The sequence below is a fragment of the Sorex araneus genome, chromosome 2, assembly GCF_027595985.1.
Source record: "Sorex araneus isolate mSorAra2 chromosome 2, mSorAra2.pri, whole genome shotgun sequence".
Classification (NCBI taxonomy): domain Eukaryota; kingdom Metazoa; phylum Chordata; class Mammalia; order Eulipotyphla; family Soricidae; genus Sorex; species Sorex araneus.
Genome location: NC_073303.1, coordinates 206,789,990 through 206,806,016, shown reverse-complemented (window position 1 = coordinate 206,806,016; position 16,027 = coordinate 206,789,990). Strand labels below are relative to the sequence as shown.

The following is a 16,027-nucleotide window of genomic DNA, read 5'->3' as shown; positions in this document are numbered from 1 at the left end:
GATGAGGTCTCTTATGTGCTTCATATAAGTTAAATAAAATTTTTGACAGAAGTCATAAAAAATGGATATTTATTTATTTCTTTAGAGCTAATATTGGCAGTATGCTTTGGATAGTTACTGCTGTGTTCAAACATCACAACATTTTTTGCTATCTAATATAAGGCGTTTTACCTTGAGATTGTAAATCTCCTGGCAAAACTGCTGATTTTACGTCGATTTCCTAGAGAACTCATTTTATAGTGGATCTTGAATATCCTTGTCACCGAAGCCTTTGCTTCTATGAAGGAAGTCTATAACCGCTAGCAGATAAGCATATGACAAGGTGAAAGTGTTCCTCATATTCAGAAACTCAAAAGGGTGACTTGTGTCTCCTGATGTGTAAGTTTACTTGCCCTTCTGTGTTCATTTCTAGTACTGTTCCATTGCAGATATATCGATCCTTTGCTAAGCCTTCCTCCTGGCAACGATAGTGTCAGTCTAGACACAGTTACTCGCAGGTCTGCTGCTGTAGTGGCCTCAGCGCTAGCCCTTGTGTCCGTGACTGTCCGGCCTCCTGGCACAGCTCACCACTAGCTGACACCGGGGAGCTTGTCCTGCCCTTTCTCGGGGCAGCGTGTTGCATACGTGGCTTAGAGAGACGCTGGCCCGTCAGGCAGGGCTTTTCTTGTATTTTTCACATTGCTCTGGTTTTTCATTTGTTTTTACCAAAGCATTTTGCTGCAGTTCACGTTTAATGCATGCATGTGTCCAGACATGAGTCTCCATTTCTCACCAGTTGGTGTGATAACGCGACAGCCCCCATCTGCTTTCAGCGCTTCCGTCCTCCTCGCTGGCCGTTGACGCGCGTGTCTTCTTCCCGTGCGTAGGCCTCCTGCACAGCCCCCTGGACCCCCTGGGCGGCTCCTGGGCCCGCCTGAAGCACAGCAGGGACTGGCTGTGCAACGCCTCTTGCTCCTTCGAGTCCGACTTCGATCTCAGCAAGTCCCTGGGAGTCCACACCTTGATCGAGAACGTCATGAGCTTCGTGAGCGGCGACGTGGGCAGCGCCCCTGGCTTCAAGGAGCCCGAGGAGAGCATGTCCACGAGCCCGCAGGCGTCCATCATCGCCATGGAGCAGCAGCAGCTGAGGGCAGAGGTGAGTCGCTTTGCCGCCTGCAGGACTGCGGCAGCGCGGGCTTGCCACAGGGTGCAGAAGCACAGGGCAGACCCCCGGGGTTTGTTCCTTGCCGCCCCCTTTCTCCCTCTGTTGCCTTTTGGTGTCACTTTCTTAACTAAAACAGCGCATTTTGTTTGAACTGGAAAAAGGTGCATTTGTGACTTGCTACCGCAGCCTCTGAGGGGCTGCTCTGCCCGAGGGTCTCTGCTGAGGGTGCAAGTGGTTGGTGCCCTCGGGTCTGCTCTCCAGGGTCTCACCCTCCCCCGGTCGGCGCCATCAGGATGCTTATGCTGGAGTACAGCAGAGACGCTGCCGAATGCTAAAATAAGGGACCAAAGCTGAGTGCTGAAATAGTTTCAGAGTACCTAGCTCAGACCGGCTCCTTCTAATGCTCCTTCCGTACCCTCGGTGTGACTCGACTCCAGGTCCTTGGCTTCCCCTCTGTGCGGGAGGCGGGTCCTCCCCGCTACGTAAAGGGACCGATGGGGCTGGTGCAGAGCTGACCAATGGAGTAGGAAGGGGGGCAGCACATTCCCACTGCGGACACACAGCCGACACTCCCTGACGCATTGGTCAAGTGACAGTGGGACTGTCCCCTGGGGACTTTCCCTTCGAGTTTTATTTTATGTCTGAGGAAACAGCCTCAGGAAGGGAGCGTCTCGGACCCGCACAGTCACGAGAGACCGACTGCAGAGTCAGCTCAGCCCTCACCCCTGTGGCTGTGTAATCTCTCATCCTGAAGCACTTTAGAGCTGTTCAGGGTTTTGTTTTTAAGAAGTTGTAGTGAAAGGAAATGGCAGGGTACTTGGTCAGAGGCGCAGGCTTGGCATGCAGTTCCTCTGGATCCGAGCCCTGCGGCTTCCCTGCGCACTGCAGGGGGGGCCATTCCCTCCTCCCAGCACCCAGCCAGGGTCGCCCCTGGGCCCTAGCAGGTGTGCCCCCAAACAGAGTCAGACGGATGCATCCTTCACACAGAGAAGTCAGGACTCTCTGCGTGCTAAGTGCATCGTCTGGCATCTTTCTGTTACTCCTCGGTTCAGTGAAGAATTGAAAACCTGCTGCTTCCTCTCCGCAGCTCCGCCTGGAAGCGCTTCACCAGATCCTGGTGTTGTTGTCGGGGATGGAGGAGAAGGGCAGCGTGTCTGCCGCGGGCAGCAGGGCGAGCCCCGGCCTCCAGTCGTCCGCGCTGCTCACCTCCGTGCGGCTGCAGTTCCTGGCCGGCTGCTTTGGTCTGGGGACGGTCGGGCACTCAGGAAGCAAAGGCGAGAGTGGCCGTCTACATCACTACCAGGTGCGCGGCCACCCGGGGCTCTGGGCGGGGCGTTGGGGTCTCGGGCATCTTTCTGAAAGGTCACACGTGGTGAGTTTCCTTACGCTTGAACTGAGGTTCCAGAGTAAAGACTCTGCAGGACTCAGGGACGGCGTTGGCGCAGTCCTGATTGATGGGCATGTGTGGGTGAGGTGAAGCCTGACGCTGTCAGACTGTTCGGCGTGTTCTTATTTTCCTGGGTCCTTTTGGCCACCTCGTAGCCCAGTGGGATGGATGCAGACTTGAGTTAGGGTTGGGAGCTACTTGGGAAGGGGAGTTTCAAGATTTTGCATTTTTGACCTGACCATTTTACCTAATTTCTCTGGATTGCTTGAGATTTTTAAAAAAGCATTTCCTTTACCCAGTTAGGGGTTACCAGGTGGAGGTGTGATAAGTTCTTTCGAAAAAGGGACCAAAGGGAGGCTCAGAGACAGTACAGGAGGTGCCTCGAGTGCAGCTGACCCGGGTCCCACCCCTGGGACCCCTCACGGTCCCCTGACCTGAGCCTGCTGGGGCAAGTAAGCCCAAGCACAGCTGGGTGTGCCCCCAAAACCAAGCAAAGAGACAGATGGTGTCTCTGCATGGTCAGGGTTCGAATTGGGTTTTCACCAGAGAACTGAATGTAGCGTTTGCTCGTGTTGAGTTTGGCACACACTGAAACATAAAATGTTATAATGCATTTAAAAATAAAAGCAGGGGGCTGGGGGGAGTGTTGTCTTCATGTCTCCCGTATGTAGACAGGAAACTGTGGTGGGCAGGGAGGAAGGTTCTATGGATCCAAGAGTCATCAGGTACCCGAGATCCAATTTGTTGCAAGGCGTGAGGCAGTTAGCATCTCCACGAGGCTCTGGCGTGGACGGGGCTGCTAAGGCCGCGCGTGTTGGGGCGTCATTGCCGATGACGGGACCGCCAATCCCCGTGTGTCGCTCAGGACGGCATCAGAGCGGCCAAGAGGAGCCTGCAGCTGGAGATCCAGGCGGCCGTGCACAGGATCTACCAGCAGCTGTCGGCCACCCTGGAGCGCGCCCTGCAGGCCAACAAGCACCGCATCGGTGAGTGCGCGCGGGCGGGTCACTGTATCGGTGAGTGTGCGCGGGCATCCCCGTCGGCCCTGTCGCTCCGCCCCGGCTCCTTGCCGCGCCGGCTGAGGCTGTGGTTCAGTTTCTGAGCCCCCCAATAGAAACCCGTGTCCGTGTGCTCTGTGTGTCTCGAGTCTGATCCAAGCCAGTGCTTGGTCTCTAAGGAGCGTCCCCACCCCCTTTCCTCCGGGCAGAGGCCCAGCAGCGCCTCCTCCTGGGAACGGTCTTCGCGCTGAGCGTCCACTACCAGCCTGTGGACGTGTCCCTGGCGATTTCCACGGGGCTGCTGAACGTGCTGTCGCAGCTGTGCGGCACGGACGCGCTGCTGGGGCAGCCCCTGCAGCTGCTGCCGAAGACGGGCGTGTCCCAGCTCAGCACGGCCCTGAAGGTGGCCAGCACGCGGCTGCTGCAGATCCTGGCCATCACCACGGGGTGAGCTGCGCGTCCTGCCGCGGGACCCTCGCCGCCCTCCCCCCGGCACCCCCAGGCTCCGCCACGCCTTCCCCTCCCTCCCGCAGGACGTACGCGGACAGGCTGAGCCCCAAGGTCGTGCAGGCGCTGCTGGACCTGCTGTGCAGCCAGCTGAAGAACTTGCTGTCCCAGGCCGGCGTCCTGCTCATGGCCTCCTTCGGAGAAGGGGCAGAAGAGGGGGAGGACGAGAGGAAAGCCGACTCGAGTGGAGAGACTGAGAAGAGAGATTTCAGAGGTAGCCCCAGCCTTATTCTGTCATGACCCACAACGTGCTTTTAGTGGTGGTTGTTGTTGTTTTCCCCCCCATGGTGCGGGCGGGGGGCTGGTTTGGGGCCACACCAGGAAATGGTCAGAGCTTTCCAGGCTCTGTGCTCAGGAGTCTCTCCTGGTCAGGCTCAGGGACTAAACAGGGTGCCGGGAGGAAACCCAGGCGGGCACCCTCCCCTCGTGCCAGCCCCGTTTTCAGGTCTCTCCGTGGCGCGCATGGCCAAGTGTACACACCTTTCTGTTGTGAAACGGGGAAGGATTTTTATTTGTCCACTCTTTCCTCCAAGCCCACGTGACTTAAATGTGCTTCTGCCTACGCTGCCCTCCTGGTCTGGGCACCTGCAGAGAAACCCGCTGCCACACTGGGCTCGGCCCGCCCTGGCGGTCCCGGCTCCGGAACGCCAAGGGTCTGGGTGACTGATTTTCCCACGTGTCTGTTTCTGCTCTCTCCTTGGCTCGGGCATACCCGGTGCTCCTCAGAGCGGCCTCCCGCCAGGACCCCGGAGTGCCCGGGGCTCCTCATGGACAACACGCGCCCCAGCCCTTAGCTCCTCTCCCCGGCTCCGGGTTCTAAGGAAAATAGAACCCAGAGCCAGGGAGATGAGCTTTATTAGCATTCATTAATTTTGTCTCTCTTCTGATCCCTTCTGGATCTTTTAACGTAGGTTTTCCTCAGTTCCAACGTTCCTTTTAAGTGTCGGCTGGTAGGACTTTGTCTCAAGCAGGAAGTGTTGGTCCTGCAGGGGTGGGGTGGCTGGGCCAAGCTGGGCATCCCCAAGGCTCTGCTGTCCCGGCTCCAGTCTCATTGGCCCTTTCCCTGACTGTGGGTTTCAGCACTGAGGATGGGTGTGACCCTCCCCGCCCCAAGGGACCCAGCCCTGGCAGCCGACCTCCACGACCCCGCCACCACCACGCTCTCACAGTCAAATCCCAAACCCTCCATGCTGGGGGAGAGAGCTGCTGCTCCTTAGAGTGACGGGGTGGGTGACAGAAGTCGCACAGAACCATATTCTGACAATCTCTTTGGGAAAGTTTGCTTTTCTTCTGTACAGATGTAAGGATGTTTGTTTGATGGTTTCTGACCCTTCCCCTTAGCTTTTAAGAACCCAGCAACTCATTCACCACTTTAGATTATGAATTAACTTTTTCCTTACTCCAGTCATCTGCATGTTTAAGACTGTGTGTGATTGTCTTTGGGTTGTGACATAAACTTTCTTCATTCTTTAGCGGCTCTACGGAAACAACACTTGGCCGAGTTGCATCTGGGGGATTTTTTAGTTTTCCTTCGCCGAGTTGTGTCTTCCAAAGCAATTCAATCAAAAATGGCTTCCCCGAAGTGGACCGAGGTGCTTCTCAATATAGCGTCTCAGAAATGTTCTTCAGGTACACGGCCCTTGCTTCTGTCTGAGAGTATTCTCCGCACCACTGTGTCTTACTTAGGTACCAAATGTAAGAGAAAGTAGCATTAGAAAAGACCGTGAGTTTAACACAAGAAATTCCTATTTTTTGAGGTCAAAGAATGAAAATTGTTCTGAAATCTGTTTCATTCGATAACATTGCACAGTTTCTTGACTTGGCGTCTTGACTCCCCATAATGCAGATCATGAGGGCCGTGATGTCTGTCCCTGTAGTGCAGCTCCGATGGTGGGCAATGAGAATTCTGTAAAAGGAGCCAAATTCCTCATTCCTAACCTAAAAGTCTGACCTGCATGCAAAAATTATTTTAGTCTCTTTTTGTCTTGCTTAATCATGGTAAAGTACACATTGAATGAAATGTCCAGTGAGAGAAGCATATGCCTTGCTGCAGAGGCCCTGGGCTTTGTCCCGGAACCCTTGTGGGGGTGACCATGGGACCATTTTCCTCCCCCAGCAACTCCAGGTTTGATCCCTACAAAATTTGTAGCAAAAATTTATTATTTTAGCCATTTCAGGGTACAGTTAAGTGACACAGTATGTTTACCATGTAGTTGAACTGGCAGTCTGCTCCATAAGTAACGTCTCCATTGAGACTTGTTGTGACTGTGTTTGGCATATCGAATACGCCACGGGGAGCTTGCCAGGCTCTGCCGTGCAGGCGGGATACTCTCGGGAGCTTGCCGGGCTCTCCAAGAGGGGCGGAAGAACCAAACCCAGGTCGGCCTTGCAAGGCAAACGCCCTCTCCGCTGTGAGGATTGCATAGTATTAAGGTTGAGAGCATGAAAAAGAATTCATTTGCTGTTAGCTGGTTTTCTCTCTTTTTCCGTTTGTTTGTTTTGGGGAGGGAGTCACACTTGGGAGTACTCAGGGCTTACTTTTGGCTCTGTGTCTGGGGATCACTCAGTGGGCCTGGGGGACACACGGGGTGCTGGGGACTGAACTCGGCTGGGCACGTGCAGGACAAGCATCCCGTCCACTCCAGCCCCTCGGCTGGCTTTCCTGAATCCTGCTCATCCTAAGACAGAATCGGTCGGAGCGTCGGTATTCAGTCTTCGTCGTTGCTTTCTTCAGAGAAGCTCACTTGCCGGCCCTGGCGTCTGTAAGTCAGGAAAGGCGTAAGATGGCAGAAGCTGTGAACAACGCCAGCGGCAGAATTTAAAATCCTCTTTCTGCCTCTACTGAGTTGTATGACTTTGACTACGTTGCTTCTCAGTTTTCCCCTTTGAGAAGGGGATCTAATACAGGCTCCTGAGGATTGATGGGGTTAACGCCCGAGGTCTTAGATTAGTGCCCGGCATATGCAGTTGTTTTAGTCCTTTTTCTTTTCTGTATACATGAAAACCAAGATGTAATCATGAGTATGTCTGAGGACAGAATTCCTGGAATAACAGATTGATGGGAATTCCGTAATTCCACTCAAAAGTGCTTGTAAGTTTTATTCAAGAATCAGAGTGTGTTGGAGCTGATGATCACAGAACCTGGTGGCTCGTGGTGACCAGCGCTGCCCTTCCCCCCCGCAGGTGTCCCTCTGGTTGGCAACTTGAGAACAAGACTCCTCGCGCTTCACGTCCTGGAGGCCGTGCTGCCCGCCTGTGAATCCGGGGTAGAAGACGACCAGATGGCCCAGGTTCCCATTTTCACAGTTATCCGGAGACGGGTTATATCTGCGCCCGAGGCTCCTCAAGTCTAGGCTTAGAGCCTCTTACAGATGCGCCGTGTCTTCAGGAGGCCCTCCGTTTCTGAGACTGCTTTCTTCACCTCATCTCCTCCTGAGGAGAAAGAGTCATAGGCTGTGAGGGGGAGGGAGAATATTTGCAAGGTCAGAAAGGTAGCACTTTAGCACTGGAGTCCCGTTGCTCATCCATTTGCTCGAGCGGGCACCAGTAACGTCTCCATTGTGAGACTTGTGACTGTGTTTGGCATATGGAATATGCCATAGGGAGCTTGCCAGGCTCTGCCGTGCGGGCGCAATACTCTCGGGAGCTTGCCGGGCTCTCCGAGAGGGCTGGAAGAATCGAACCTGGGTTGGCCTCGTGCAAGGCAAATGCCCTACAGCTGTGCTATTAATTTGTGGATTTAGTTTAGTGCATGTGGGCCTCAGGGGAGAGAAGCGAAGTTGTATGGTCTGATCTGACAGTCCTAGATTATCCGATGGCCACAGGTTGATCAGCATGAGGACCCAATTTAGCAAAAGCAGTCGTGGGATTATACAGCATCCAGCAGCTGCTGGACATTGCTGTGACCAAATTAATATGGGACTTATTATTAATTACAGCTTAAATTTTTTCTGAGATACTTCAGGTTGCTCTTTGCAGTTATTATTATTTTTTTTTTTTCAAATAAAACAGGTTGTTGAATGTTTGTTTTCCCTTCTGTCGGACTGTATGTGGGAGACGCCCATTGCTCAGGCCAAACATGCCATTCAAATAAAGGAAAAGGAGCAAGAAATAAAATTACAGGTAACGGATTCTTCCTCCAAGGCGTTTTATTATTCACTTATGGGGGTGGGGGTTGGGCCCCCTGGAGGTGCTCAGGATTGTTCCTAGTTTGAATCAGGCCCGGCCCCTCCCCCGCTCTGCAGTCTCTGTGCCCCCAAGGTTGGTGTCCGCCATCTGAGGCACTCGCCTCCTCTGGCCCCGTGCCCCTTGCACAGCCCCTCGCGTGTGTCTGGGGGAGAGCTCAAGCTCTGAACCATGGCGTTCAGGTCTTCCGTGATTCTGTTTCCGCTTTTTCTGGGCTCCCCGTCTTCTCGACATGCCACTCGGCGGGGGGGGAGGCTGCCGCCCCCGTTCCTTCCTGTCCGTCCCGTTCACGTGCCCTGGTCCGTCCCCGGTGCCTGCACGGAGTGCCCAGCCCTGCAGGCCGCCTCTTTGAGATGCTTCCGCACCGCGTCCTTCCCCGGGTCTCTCCTCTCTCTCTGGGTGTGGGGAAGGGGTGGGGCCACGACCCCCGCTCAGTGAGTGGGCAGCCCTGGAGGTGCTCGGGGACGTGGTGGAGCCAGGACGAAGCCTGAGCGGCCGTGCGTGGAGCGTGTGTTCCGTGCTCACGTGCCCTCTCTCCACGCCCTGCCCTTGTCTGTCTCCCACCCTGCCTGGCTCTCTCGCCCTCCAGGGCCAGGGACCGTGTGTGTGGTTGTGTCTCAGTGCCAGGACAGCAGGCAGAGGTGGCGTTAGGCAGAGTGTCGGGTGTGCCCAGAGCTCGCCCGGGCCTCGAGCGTTCACTGACTTCCTTCCTGCTAGCAGCAGGGAGAGTTGGAGGAGGAGGATGAGAATCTCCCGATACAAGAGGTCTCCTTCGACCCCGAGAAGGCTCAGTGCTGCCTGGTGGAAAACGGCCAGATTCTGACCCACGGCAGCGGAGGGAAAGGATACGGGCTGGCCTCGACCGGCGTCACCTCGGGCTGCTACCAGTGGAAGGTGAGCGGCGGAGGCTTTGGGGCGCAGTTTCTCCCGGTCAGATTCTTATCACCTGTAGAATTTATTTTTTAAGAATAAATGTTCTTGCGTGTGTAATAATACATAAATATTTTATCATTATGTAAGATGCAGGTAAGTAAAGGCAGTACTGGAAATACAGCACTAATTCTGTAGCTTCTGTGAAATTTCAGAATGACTCATACTTCACCTTAGTGGGTAGTTAGAAAAGCTGTGATGGACCCGTGCCTTGGTCCCCTCCGCGCACACCCCAGCAGGCCAGTGCCCGGTCCGCCTGCCGGGCTGCTTGGAGGGGCCCCAGCGGGCACCGTGGTGTTTGGTCTGAGCTGTCTCACTCAGAAGGCAAACACCCTACCCGCTGTGCTATCGCTCCGGCCCCGACACATTTTTTTCTGACCTAAGATGTAAGCTAATAGGATTAAGTACTAAGATAATTCTCTAAGTTAAGAAAAAGGTTACTTTGGTTTTAAAATCTTCATAAAGACGATTCATTTGTATGTTACACTCGGGTTAAAAAATCAGGTTGTGATGCTACGGTCATGGATAACGCTCACTTACGAACACGGGCCCTAGGATGCAGCGAGACGTCTGTCAGCAGGTCTCCTGGGCCTTAGTAACCACTGTTGCTTTCGTTGCAGTTCTACATCGTGAAGGAAAACAGAGGCAACGAAGGCACGTGTGTTGGGGTTTCCCGATGGCCCGTGCACGACTTCAACCACCGCACCACCTCGGACATGTGGCTGTACCGCGCCTACAGTGGCAACCTCTACCACAACGGCGAGCAGACCCTGACGCTCTCCAGCTTCACCCAGGGGGACTTCATCACCTGTGTGCTGGACATGGAGGCCAGGACCATTTCCTTCGGGAAGAATGGGGAGGTACTGACACCCGTTGCGCTTTCCTTCATTTTATAGCTCCACCCACTCACTTCGAGACGCATAGTTCATCGTCTCTCCTCTGCTTTTCCTGCGCCGCCTTTTGGGTCTTACAGGATTTGTTTGCAGCAAACAAGCAGAGTAAAATCTCAGCAAGGTCACTCAAGCAGCTGTCATTTGCCATATGTAGAATTTCCTTGGTCGGCAGTGCTCACTGAGATTTGGCTGTAATAATTTTCTTCTGTTTCGTAAGCGCTTTGACTTGCAATGTGCTGGATGTGATCACTTTTAAAGATATCTTTTGTTTCCTTTATTTTCATCCCCTCTGCCAGGAACCCAAATTAGCTTTTGAAGATGTGGATGCGTCTGAGCTATACCCCTGTGTCATGTTCTATAGCAGCAACCCCGGAGAAAAGGTAACGAGACCCAAGCCCTGGGATGGCTGTCAGGGTGCAGGAAGTTTAACGGGGCCTCTTGTCCCGAAAGGCCACCCTGCTCTGAATGCCGGTGCGATGCAGTGTTTCCTGCTGATGGGGGGGGGGGGGGGGGTTCAGGGGGAACACACACTTGTATGTGGAGTTTAGAGAATTACAGGTGCTAGAGTTGACCACAGCTAGTAGCTTGAATGGTGCAGTTCCCCCATTCTCTTTCCAAAGGTGAAGATCTGTGACATGCAGATGCGCGGCACCCCCCGAGACCTGCTCCCTGGAGACCCCATCTGCAGCCCGGTGGCGGCGGTGCTAGCAGAGGCCACCATCCAGCTCATCCGCATCCTTCACCGGACGGACCGCTGGACGCACTGCATCAACAAAAAAATGATGGAAAGGCTCCACAAGATCAAGATATGCGTCAAGGAGTCGGGTCAGAAGCTGAAGAAGAGCCGCTCGGTTCAGAGCCGGGAGGACAGCGAGCTGCGAGAGGAGAAGGAGGGCAAGGAGGAGGAGAGAGGGAAGCACGGTCGCTACGGCCTGGCCGACCTCTCGGACCTGCAGCTGCGGACGCTGTGCTCGGAGGTGTGGCCGGTGCTGGCCGTGATCGGGGGAGTCGATGCTGGCCTGCGGGTCGGCGGCCGGTGCGTCCACAAGCAAACGGGGCGCCACGCCACGCTGCTCGGAGTGGTCAAGGAGGGCAGCACGTCTGCCAAGGTCCAGTGGGACGAAGCAGAGATCACCATCAGGTAGGAGCTTGGCCCGCCCTCGGCCAGCGTAGCCATGTCCGTAGCAGCGAGCGGCCCGACGCTAAGGCAAGCTGCGGGCCCCTGCCTGGCAGGCTGCACTGTGTCGGCGTGGCCGGACTCGCACCCGGGAGCCTCGGAACCCAGCGCTCTTTGAGGCTAGGGCCGGTTTCCCTTCGTGAGGGAATGCCAAACTTGCTTCCTTTTAACTGAGATCCTACTTCCCAAGGGCCACTTGGTTTTCTGCTTCATCATCGTCCCTGTTACACACCGGGCCTGGGACAGCGGCTGGCCGGCATGTCGGTCGTGCTGGGTGTGTAACCGGGAGGGCCAGATAGGACCCTTGCACCTACATTAAGGTTTTGGTTATCTGTGATTTTAAAAATAATCTCACTCTCTCTTCTCTTTCTTTTCTACTGAAATTCTTTTTGGGGAGGACAGGCCCCCCGAAGCAGTCTAAGGGAGCCCAGGGACCACCTGACATTCTTGGCCACTAGGGGACCGGTGCTGGGATCGGGTGGGAGCCACTGGCCACAGCCCGTGGTGTAGACGGGCTCTGGTGGTGCTGAGAGTGGACGGTGGGCCCCCGTGCATGTGACCAGGTTGCCCACCCAACCTCTCATCCCAGCATGGCTTTTTTTTTTTTTTTTTGGCTTTTTGGGTCACACCTGGCGATGCTCAGGGGTTCCTGACTCTGCACTCAGGAGTTACTGCTGGCGGTGCTCAGGGGACCGTATGGGATGCCGGGGATTGAACCCGAGTTGGCCGAGTACAAGGCAAATGCCCTCCCCACTATACTATCACCCTGGCCCCTACGTTTTCTTTTCAAGCACAGCATGCTGTCATTTAGCTAGTTATGGAAATGAACTGCATTTATTTGATTCACTGTACTTGTGTAACAGTCAGATGTGCTCCAGAGGGAAGTACAAGAGACAGGCACTGCCAGGCGTGCAGCTGTTGCAGCTGTCAGCCCGGGGCTAATCCTTAGCGTCATGTCAGGTCCCCTGAGTACCACAGGGTATGGCCCCAGAACAAACCCAGAAAAGCAGGTGGATGTGTTTGCAGTTAGATGTTAGAAACTCTCGATGTCTAAAAAGTGTATTTCAAGTATTTCAGTTGATAAGGAAACTCGATGATTCTGCTTTATTATTATACTTCAAAAATATTAATTTTTGATGTTATTGTTATGTCAATATTATGCCGCATAAAGCAATTGCTTTATAATAATATGACATGGAACAATATTTTAAAAGTTGTTCTTAAGTATTTGCTCTTATGTATTTGAAGGATGTACTCTCTTTTTTAGAATCTAGTGAAAGTATGGGGCTTCTTAGTTGACAGATAATGCATTCACAGTTTTCACATAATGTTGGAGATTAGTGGCTTCTACCTTCTGTTCCAGCAAGCTGAGAAACCACTGAAGATGTGTAAAGTTTCATAGAGCTTCTACTTTTAACAGTTTTTGCCTTATTTCAGAAAGGATTTATGATTCTTTATCAAGTTGAATACAGTAAAGCAAATTAAATTAATAAACTGAAATCAATTAAAAATTTAGCCATGGGAAAGGTTTAAGTAGAGTTAGGTTCCTACAGGACTAGGTGCCATATAACCGGTGTCCAGAAAGCACTGTTACATTTTGTATAATTGTAACATTTAAAAATTTTTGGAAAGTCATACCAAATAATACAAAATGTGTGAGCCTCTGTTAAGGTATAATAAATTAGAAGCATTCTTCGGAGGCTACAAAGTAAACATTTTCAACAAACAGCCCTCTCTTTAATAGGTCATACATGACCATTACTCTCAGGTTTATCGTAGACTTTTCAGATAGCTTACAGCAGGGACGGGCAAACCGCCCCAGCCCTCCCCGCTTGGTCACATGCCTCACACGGTGGCAAGGCTTTGCTTGGGCAGGCCCCTGGCTGCTCTGTCTGTCTGTCTGTCTGTGTTCTGGGGGCCTCGGGCTGCTTCGGTTCTTCGGTGGTGATGTGGGAAGGCAGTGAGAGAGATGGGGGGCCTGTGAGGCCTGCAGTGTTGCCCTGCCTTGTGGGGGGTCCCTACAGGGGCGCGGGCTCGTGGCCCAGCCCCCAAACTGCTCTCGCTGAAAGCAGGGCCCGGCCGTGCCTCTCCTGGAACAGCTCCTCACCCCGTTTTCTCCTGGAAGCCTCGTTTTTTTCACTGTTGGTGCCGGTCCTGTGGTCTGTGTGGGGGGGTTCTCTCTGCGTCAGGGTGCACTTGCTTGTCTGCGGTGTGTGCTGTGCCTTCCTCCTGTCTCTCCCTCACTCGCTTCTTCCTGTGTCGTTCTGGTCTTTATTAAAGCTTCCCACCTTTTTGGTCGCCTAGTGATACTCCCCTGTGCAACCTGGAGCCCTGCGAGCCGCTGCCGTTCGACGTGGCGCGGTTCCGAGGCCTCACGGCGTCCATGCTGCTGGACCTCACCTACTTGACGGGCATCCACGAGGACCCGGGCAAGCCGGGCGCCAAGCGGCACGAGAGGAAGCAGCGGCCCGAGTCCGAGGAGCGCGCGGAGCCGGAGCCCAGGAGCGAGGGCGAGGCGGCCCTGGACGCGCGGGAGGACGCCCGGGGCGCCGGCCCCGCGGGCCCCAGGCCGTCGGAGAGCGAGGCCGGCCTGACCCCCGCAGACCCCGCCCTGTCCGGGCTCGAGGCCCCGCACCCAGCGGCGGACGGCAAGAGACGCGGCCACGAGCACGCGCCCCGGGCGCACGACGGTGCGCAGGCGGAGACGCGGGCCGTGCAGCTGTCCTACCTCTACCTGGGGGCCATGAAGGCGCTGGGCGCGCTGCTGGGCTGCAGCAAGTATGCTGAGCTGCTGCTCATCCCGCGCGTGCTGGCCGAGAGCGGCCACAACGCTGACTGCGCGGGCTCCCCGGGGCCGCCCGAGGACGCGGAGCTGCGCGCCGCGCTGCAGCTGCTCATGCGGCACATGGTGCGCCGCGCCGTCACACGCTCGCCGCTCAAGCGTGCGCTGGGCCTGGCCGACCTGGAGCGCGCGCAGGCCGTCATCTACCAGCTGGCCGTCCACGGGCTCCTGGAGGACCAGGGCGGCGCCAGAGCTCGGCCAGGTACGTGCCGCGCGGCCCGAGGGGTGCACGCGCCCGGCGAACACGCGCCTCCCTTTGGAGGGCGAACGGTGCTTCTCTGGCGCCTTTCCTATGCACGGGTGCCCGTGCACTCTCAGTTTTCTATCGCAGTTTGTTTTTCTATAGTAGAAGTATTAGTACAGCACAGTGGGTAGGGCATTTGCCTTGCACGCGGCTGACCCGGGTTCAATTCCTCTGTTCCTCTTGGAGAGCCTGGCAAGCTCCCAAGAGTATCCCTCCTGCATGGCAGAGCCTTCAAGCTCCCCATGGAGTATTCGATATGCCGAAAACACTAACAAGTCTCACAATAGAGACATTACTGGTGCCCACTCCAGCAAATCGATGAACAACAGGATGACAGTGACAGTGACAGTTTTACCTACTGCCTTTACAAACTTCTATTATCATCAATTTATGCCCATAAGATACCAGAGGACTGGAGTGATAGCGGGTAGGGTGTTTGCCTTGCAGGCAGCTGACCCAGGTTTGATTTCTCGGTCCCTCTCGGAGAGCCCGGCAAGCTACCGAGAGTATCCTGCCCACACGGCAGAGCCTGGCAAGCTCCCCGTGGCGTATTCGATATGCCAAAAACAGTAGCAACAAGTCTCACAATGGAGACGTTACTGGTGCCCGCGCGAGCAAATCGATGAACAAGGGGTATCCTGGGCTCTCTGAGAGGGGCGGAGGAACGAACCTGGGTCAGCTGCATGCAAGGCGAACGCCCTACCCGCTGCACTATCGCTCCAGCCCCAAATCAACATAAGCATTACAACTTATTATTATTATTATTACTATTATTATTATTATTTTGCTTTTTGGGGGGTCACACCGGTGATGCTCAGGAGTTACTTCTGGCTCTGCACTCAGGAATTATTCCTGGCAGTGCTCGGGGGACCGTATGGGGTGCTGGGAATCAAACCCTGGTCGGCTGCGTGCAAGACACATGCCCTCCCCATTGTGCTATCGCTCCAGCCCCAGGCATTACAAATTAAAACTGAAATTGCGGCTCATGCCACCAAAGACACGTATTCATTAGTCTCAGCCAAGGTGTATGTGACTCTGATGGCTTCTCAGAGTCCTGTGGATTTTGGTTGTGGTTTGGCTTTTGGTTTGTAAGTCTGGCTCCTCCCACCCCAGCACTGGCCCGGGTCCCGTGGCGCCCGGTGGTGGCGGTGAGCCCGTCTGTGTGTGGAGCCTGCTGGCTCGGTCCCGACCTCACGTGTTTCCACACACGATGTGTCAAAGGCAAAACCTTTGCTTTACCTTTCATCCTCGCCTTTAGTAACTCATGACAAGTGAATCCAAGACAGAGCGGCGGTTCCTTCGTCTGTGAATGTTTGCTGGGCGCCGCCCGCCATTGTCAGGCCTGCTCCCTGGGGGTTGGGAGTGAGCAGACGCAGCCCCACGCCTTTATGGCGCCCGCTCGCAGTTTCTTCCCCTCCCTCCTTCCTTAATGTAGACAGTGACTACGGAAGGCGCCTGTGCATATAAGGAGGAGTGTCGGGGCTGGGGTGATGGAAAGGGAAATGGCCCTTTGCAAACCTAAGAGTCAGCTCTGTGCCACCTGCATTCTAGGTGGACTCTAGGGTAGACTCCCCTGCTAGGAAAGAGAAATAATGGAAATAGAATTTAAGCTTTTGCGTGTTTTAATTGTTCTTTAGGTCCTAGGTCCAGGGGTCTCTGTGTGTGTGTGTGTGTCTGTGTGTGCTCAAGTATTGTCATAATTTTATTATATTTTATTTTT

At 54.6% G+C, this 16,027-nt stretch overlaps 1 protein-coding gene across 1 annotated transcript in view; it reads left to right on the top strand.

Annotated features, from left to right (window-relative positions):
- Nucleotides 1-16,027, top strand: part of HERC1 (HECT and RLD domain containing E3 ubiquitin protein ligase family member 1) — a 161,138-nt gene that overhangs the window by 90,753 nt on the left and 54,358 nt on the right. Inside the window, exons 26-38 of the mRNA XM_055129139.1 lie at nt 867-1,135; nt 2,232-2,447; nt 3,397-3,517; nt 3,739-3,976; nt 4,063-4,250; nt 5,510-5,665; nt 7,220-7,326; nt 8,048-8,158; nt 8,942-9,115; nt 9,772-10,011; nt 10,341-10,424; nt 10,665-11,185; nt 13,502-14,265. Coding sequence (XP_054985114.1) covers nt 867-1,135; nt 2,232-2,447; nt 3,397-3,517; nt 3,739-3,976; nt 4,063-4,250; nt 5,510-5,665; nt 7,220-7,326; nt 8,048-8,158; nt 8,942-9,115; nt 9,772-10,011; nt 10,341-10,424; nt 10,665-11,185; nt 13,502-14,265 — 3,189 coding nt within the window. The remainder of the gene's footprint in view (nt 1-866; nt 1,136-2,231; nt 2,448-3,396; nt 3,518-3,738; nt 3,977-4,062; nt 4,251-5,509; nt 5,666-7,219; nt 7,327-8,047; nt 8,159-8,941; nt 9,116-9,771; nt 10,012-10,340; nt 10,425-10,664; nt 11,186-13,501; nt 14,266-16,027) is intronic.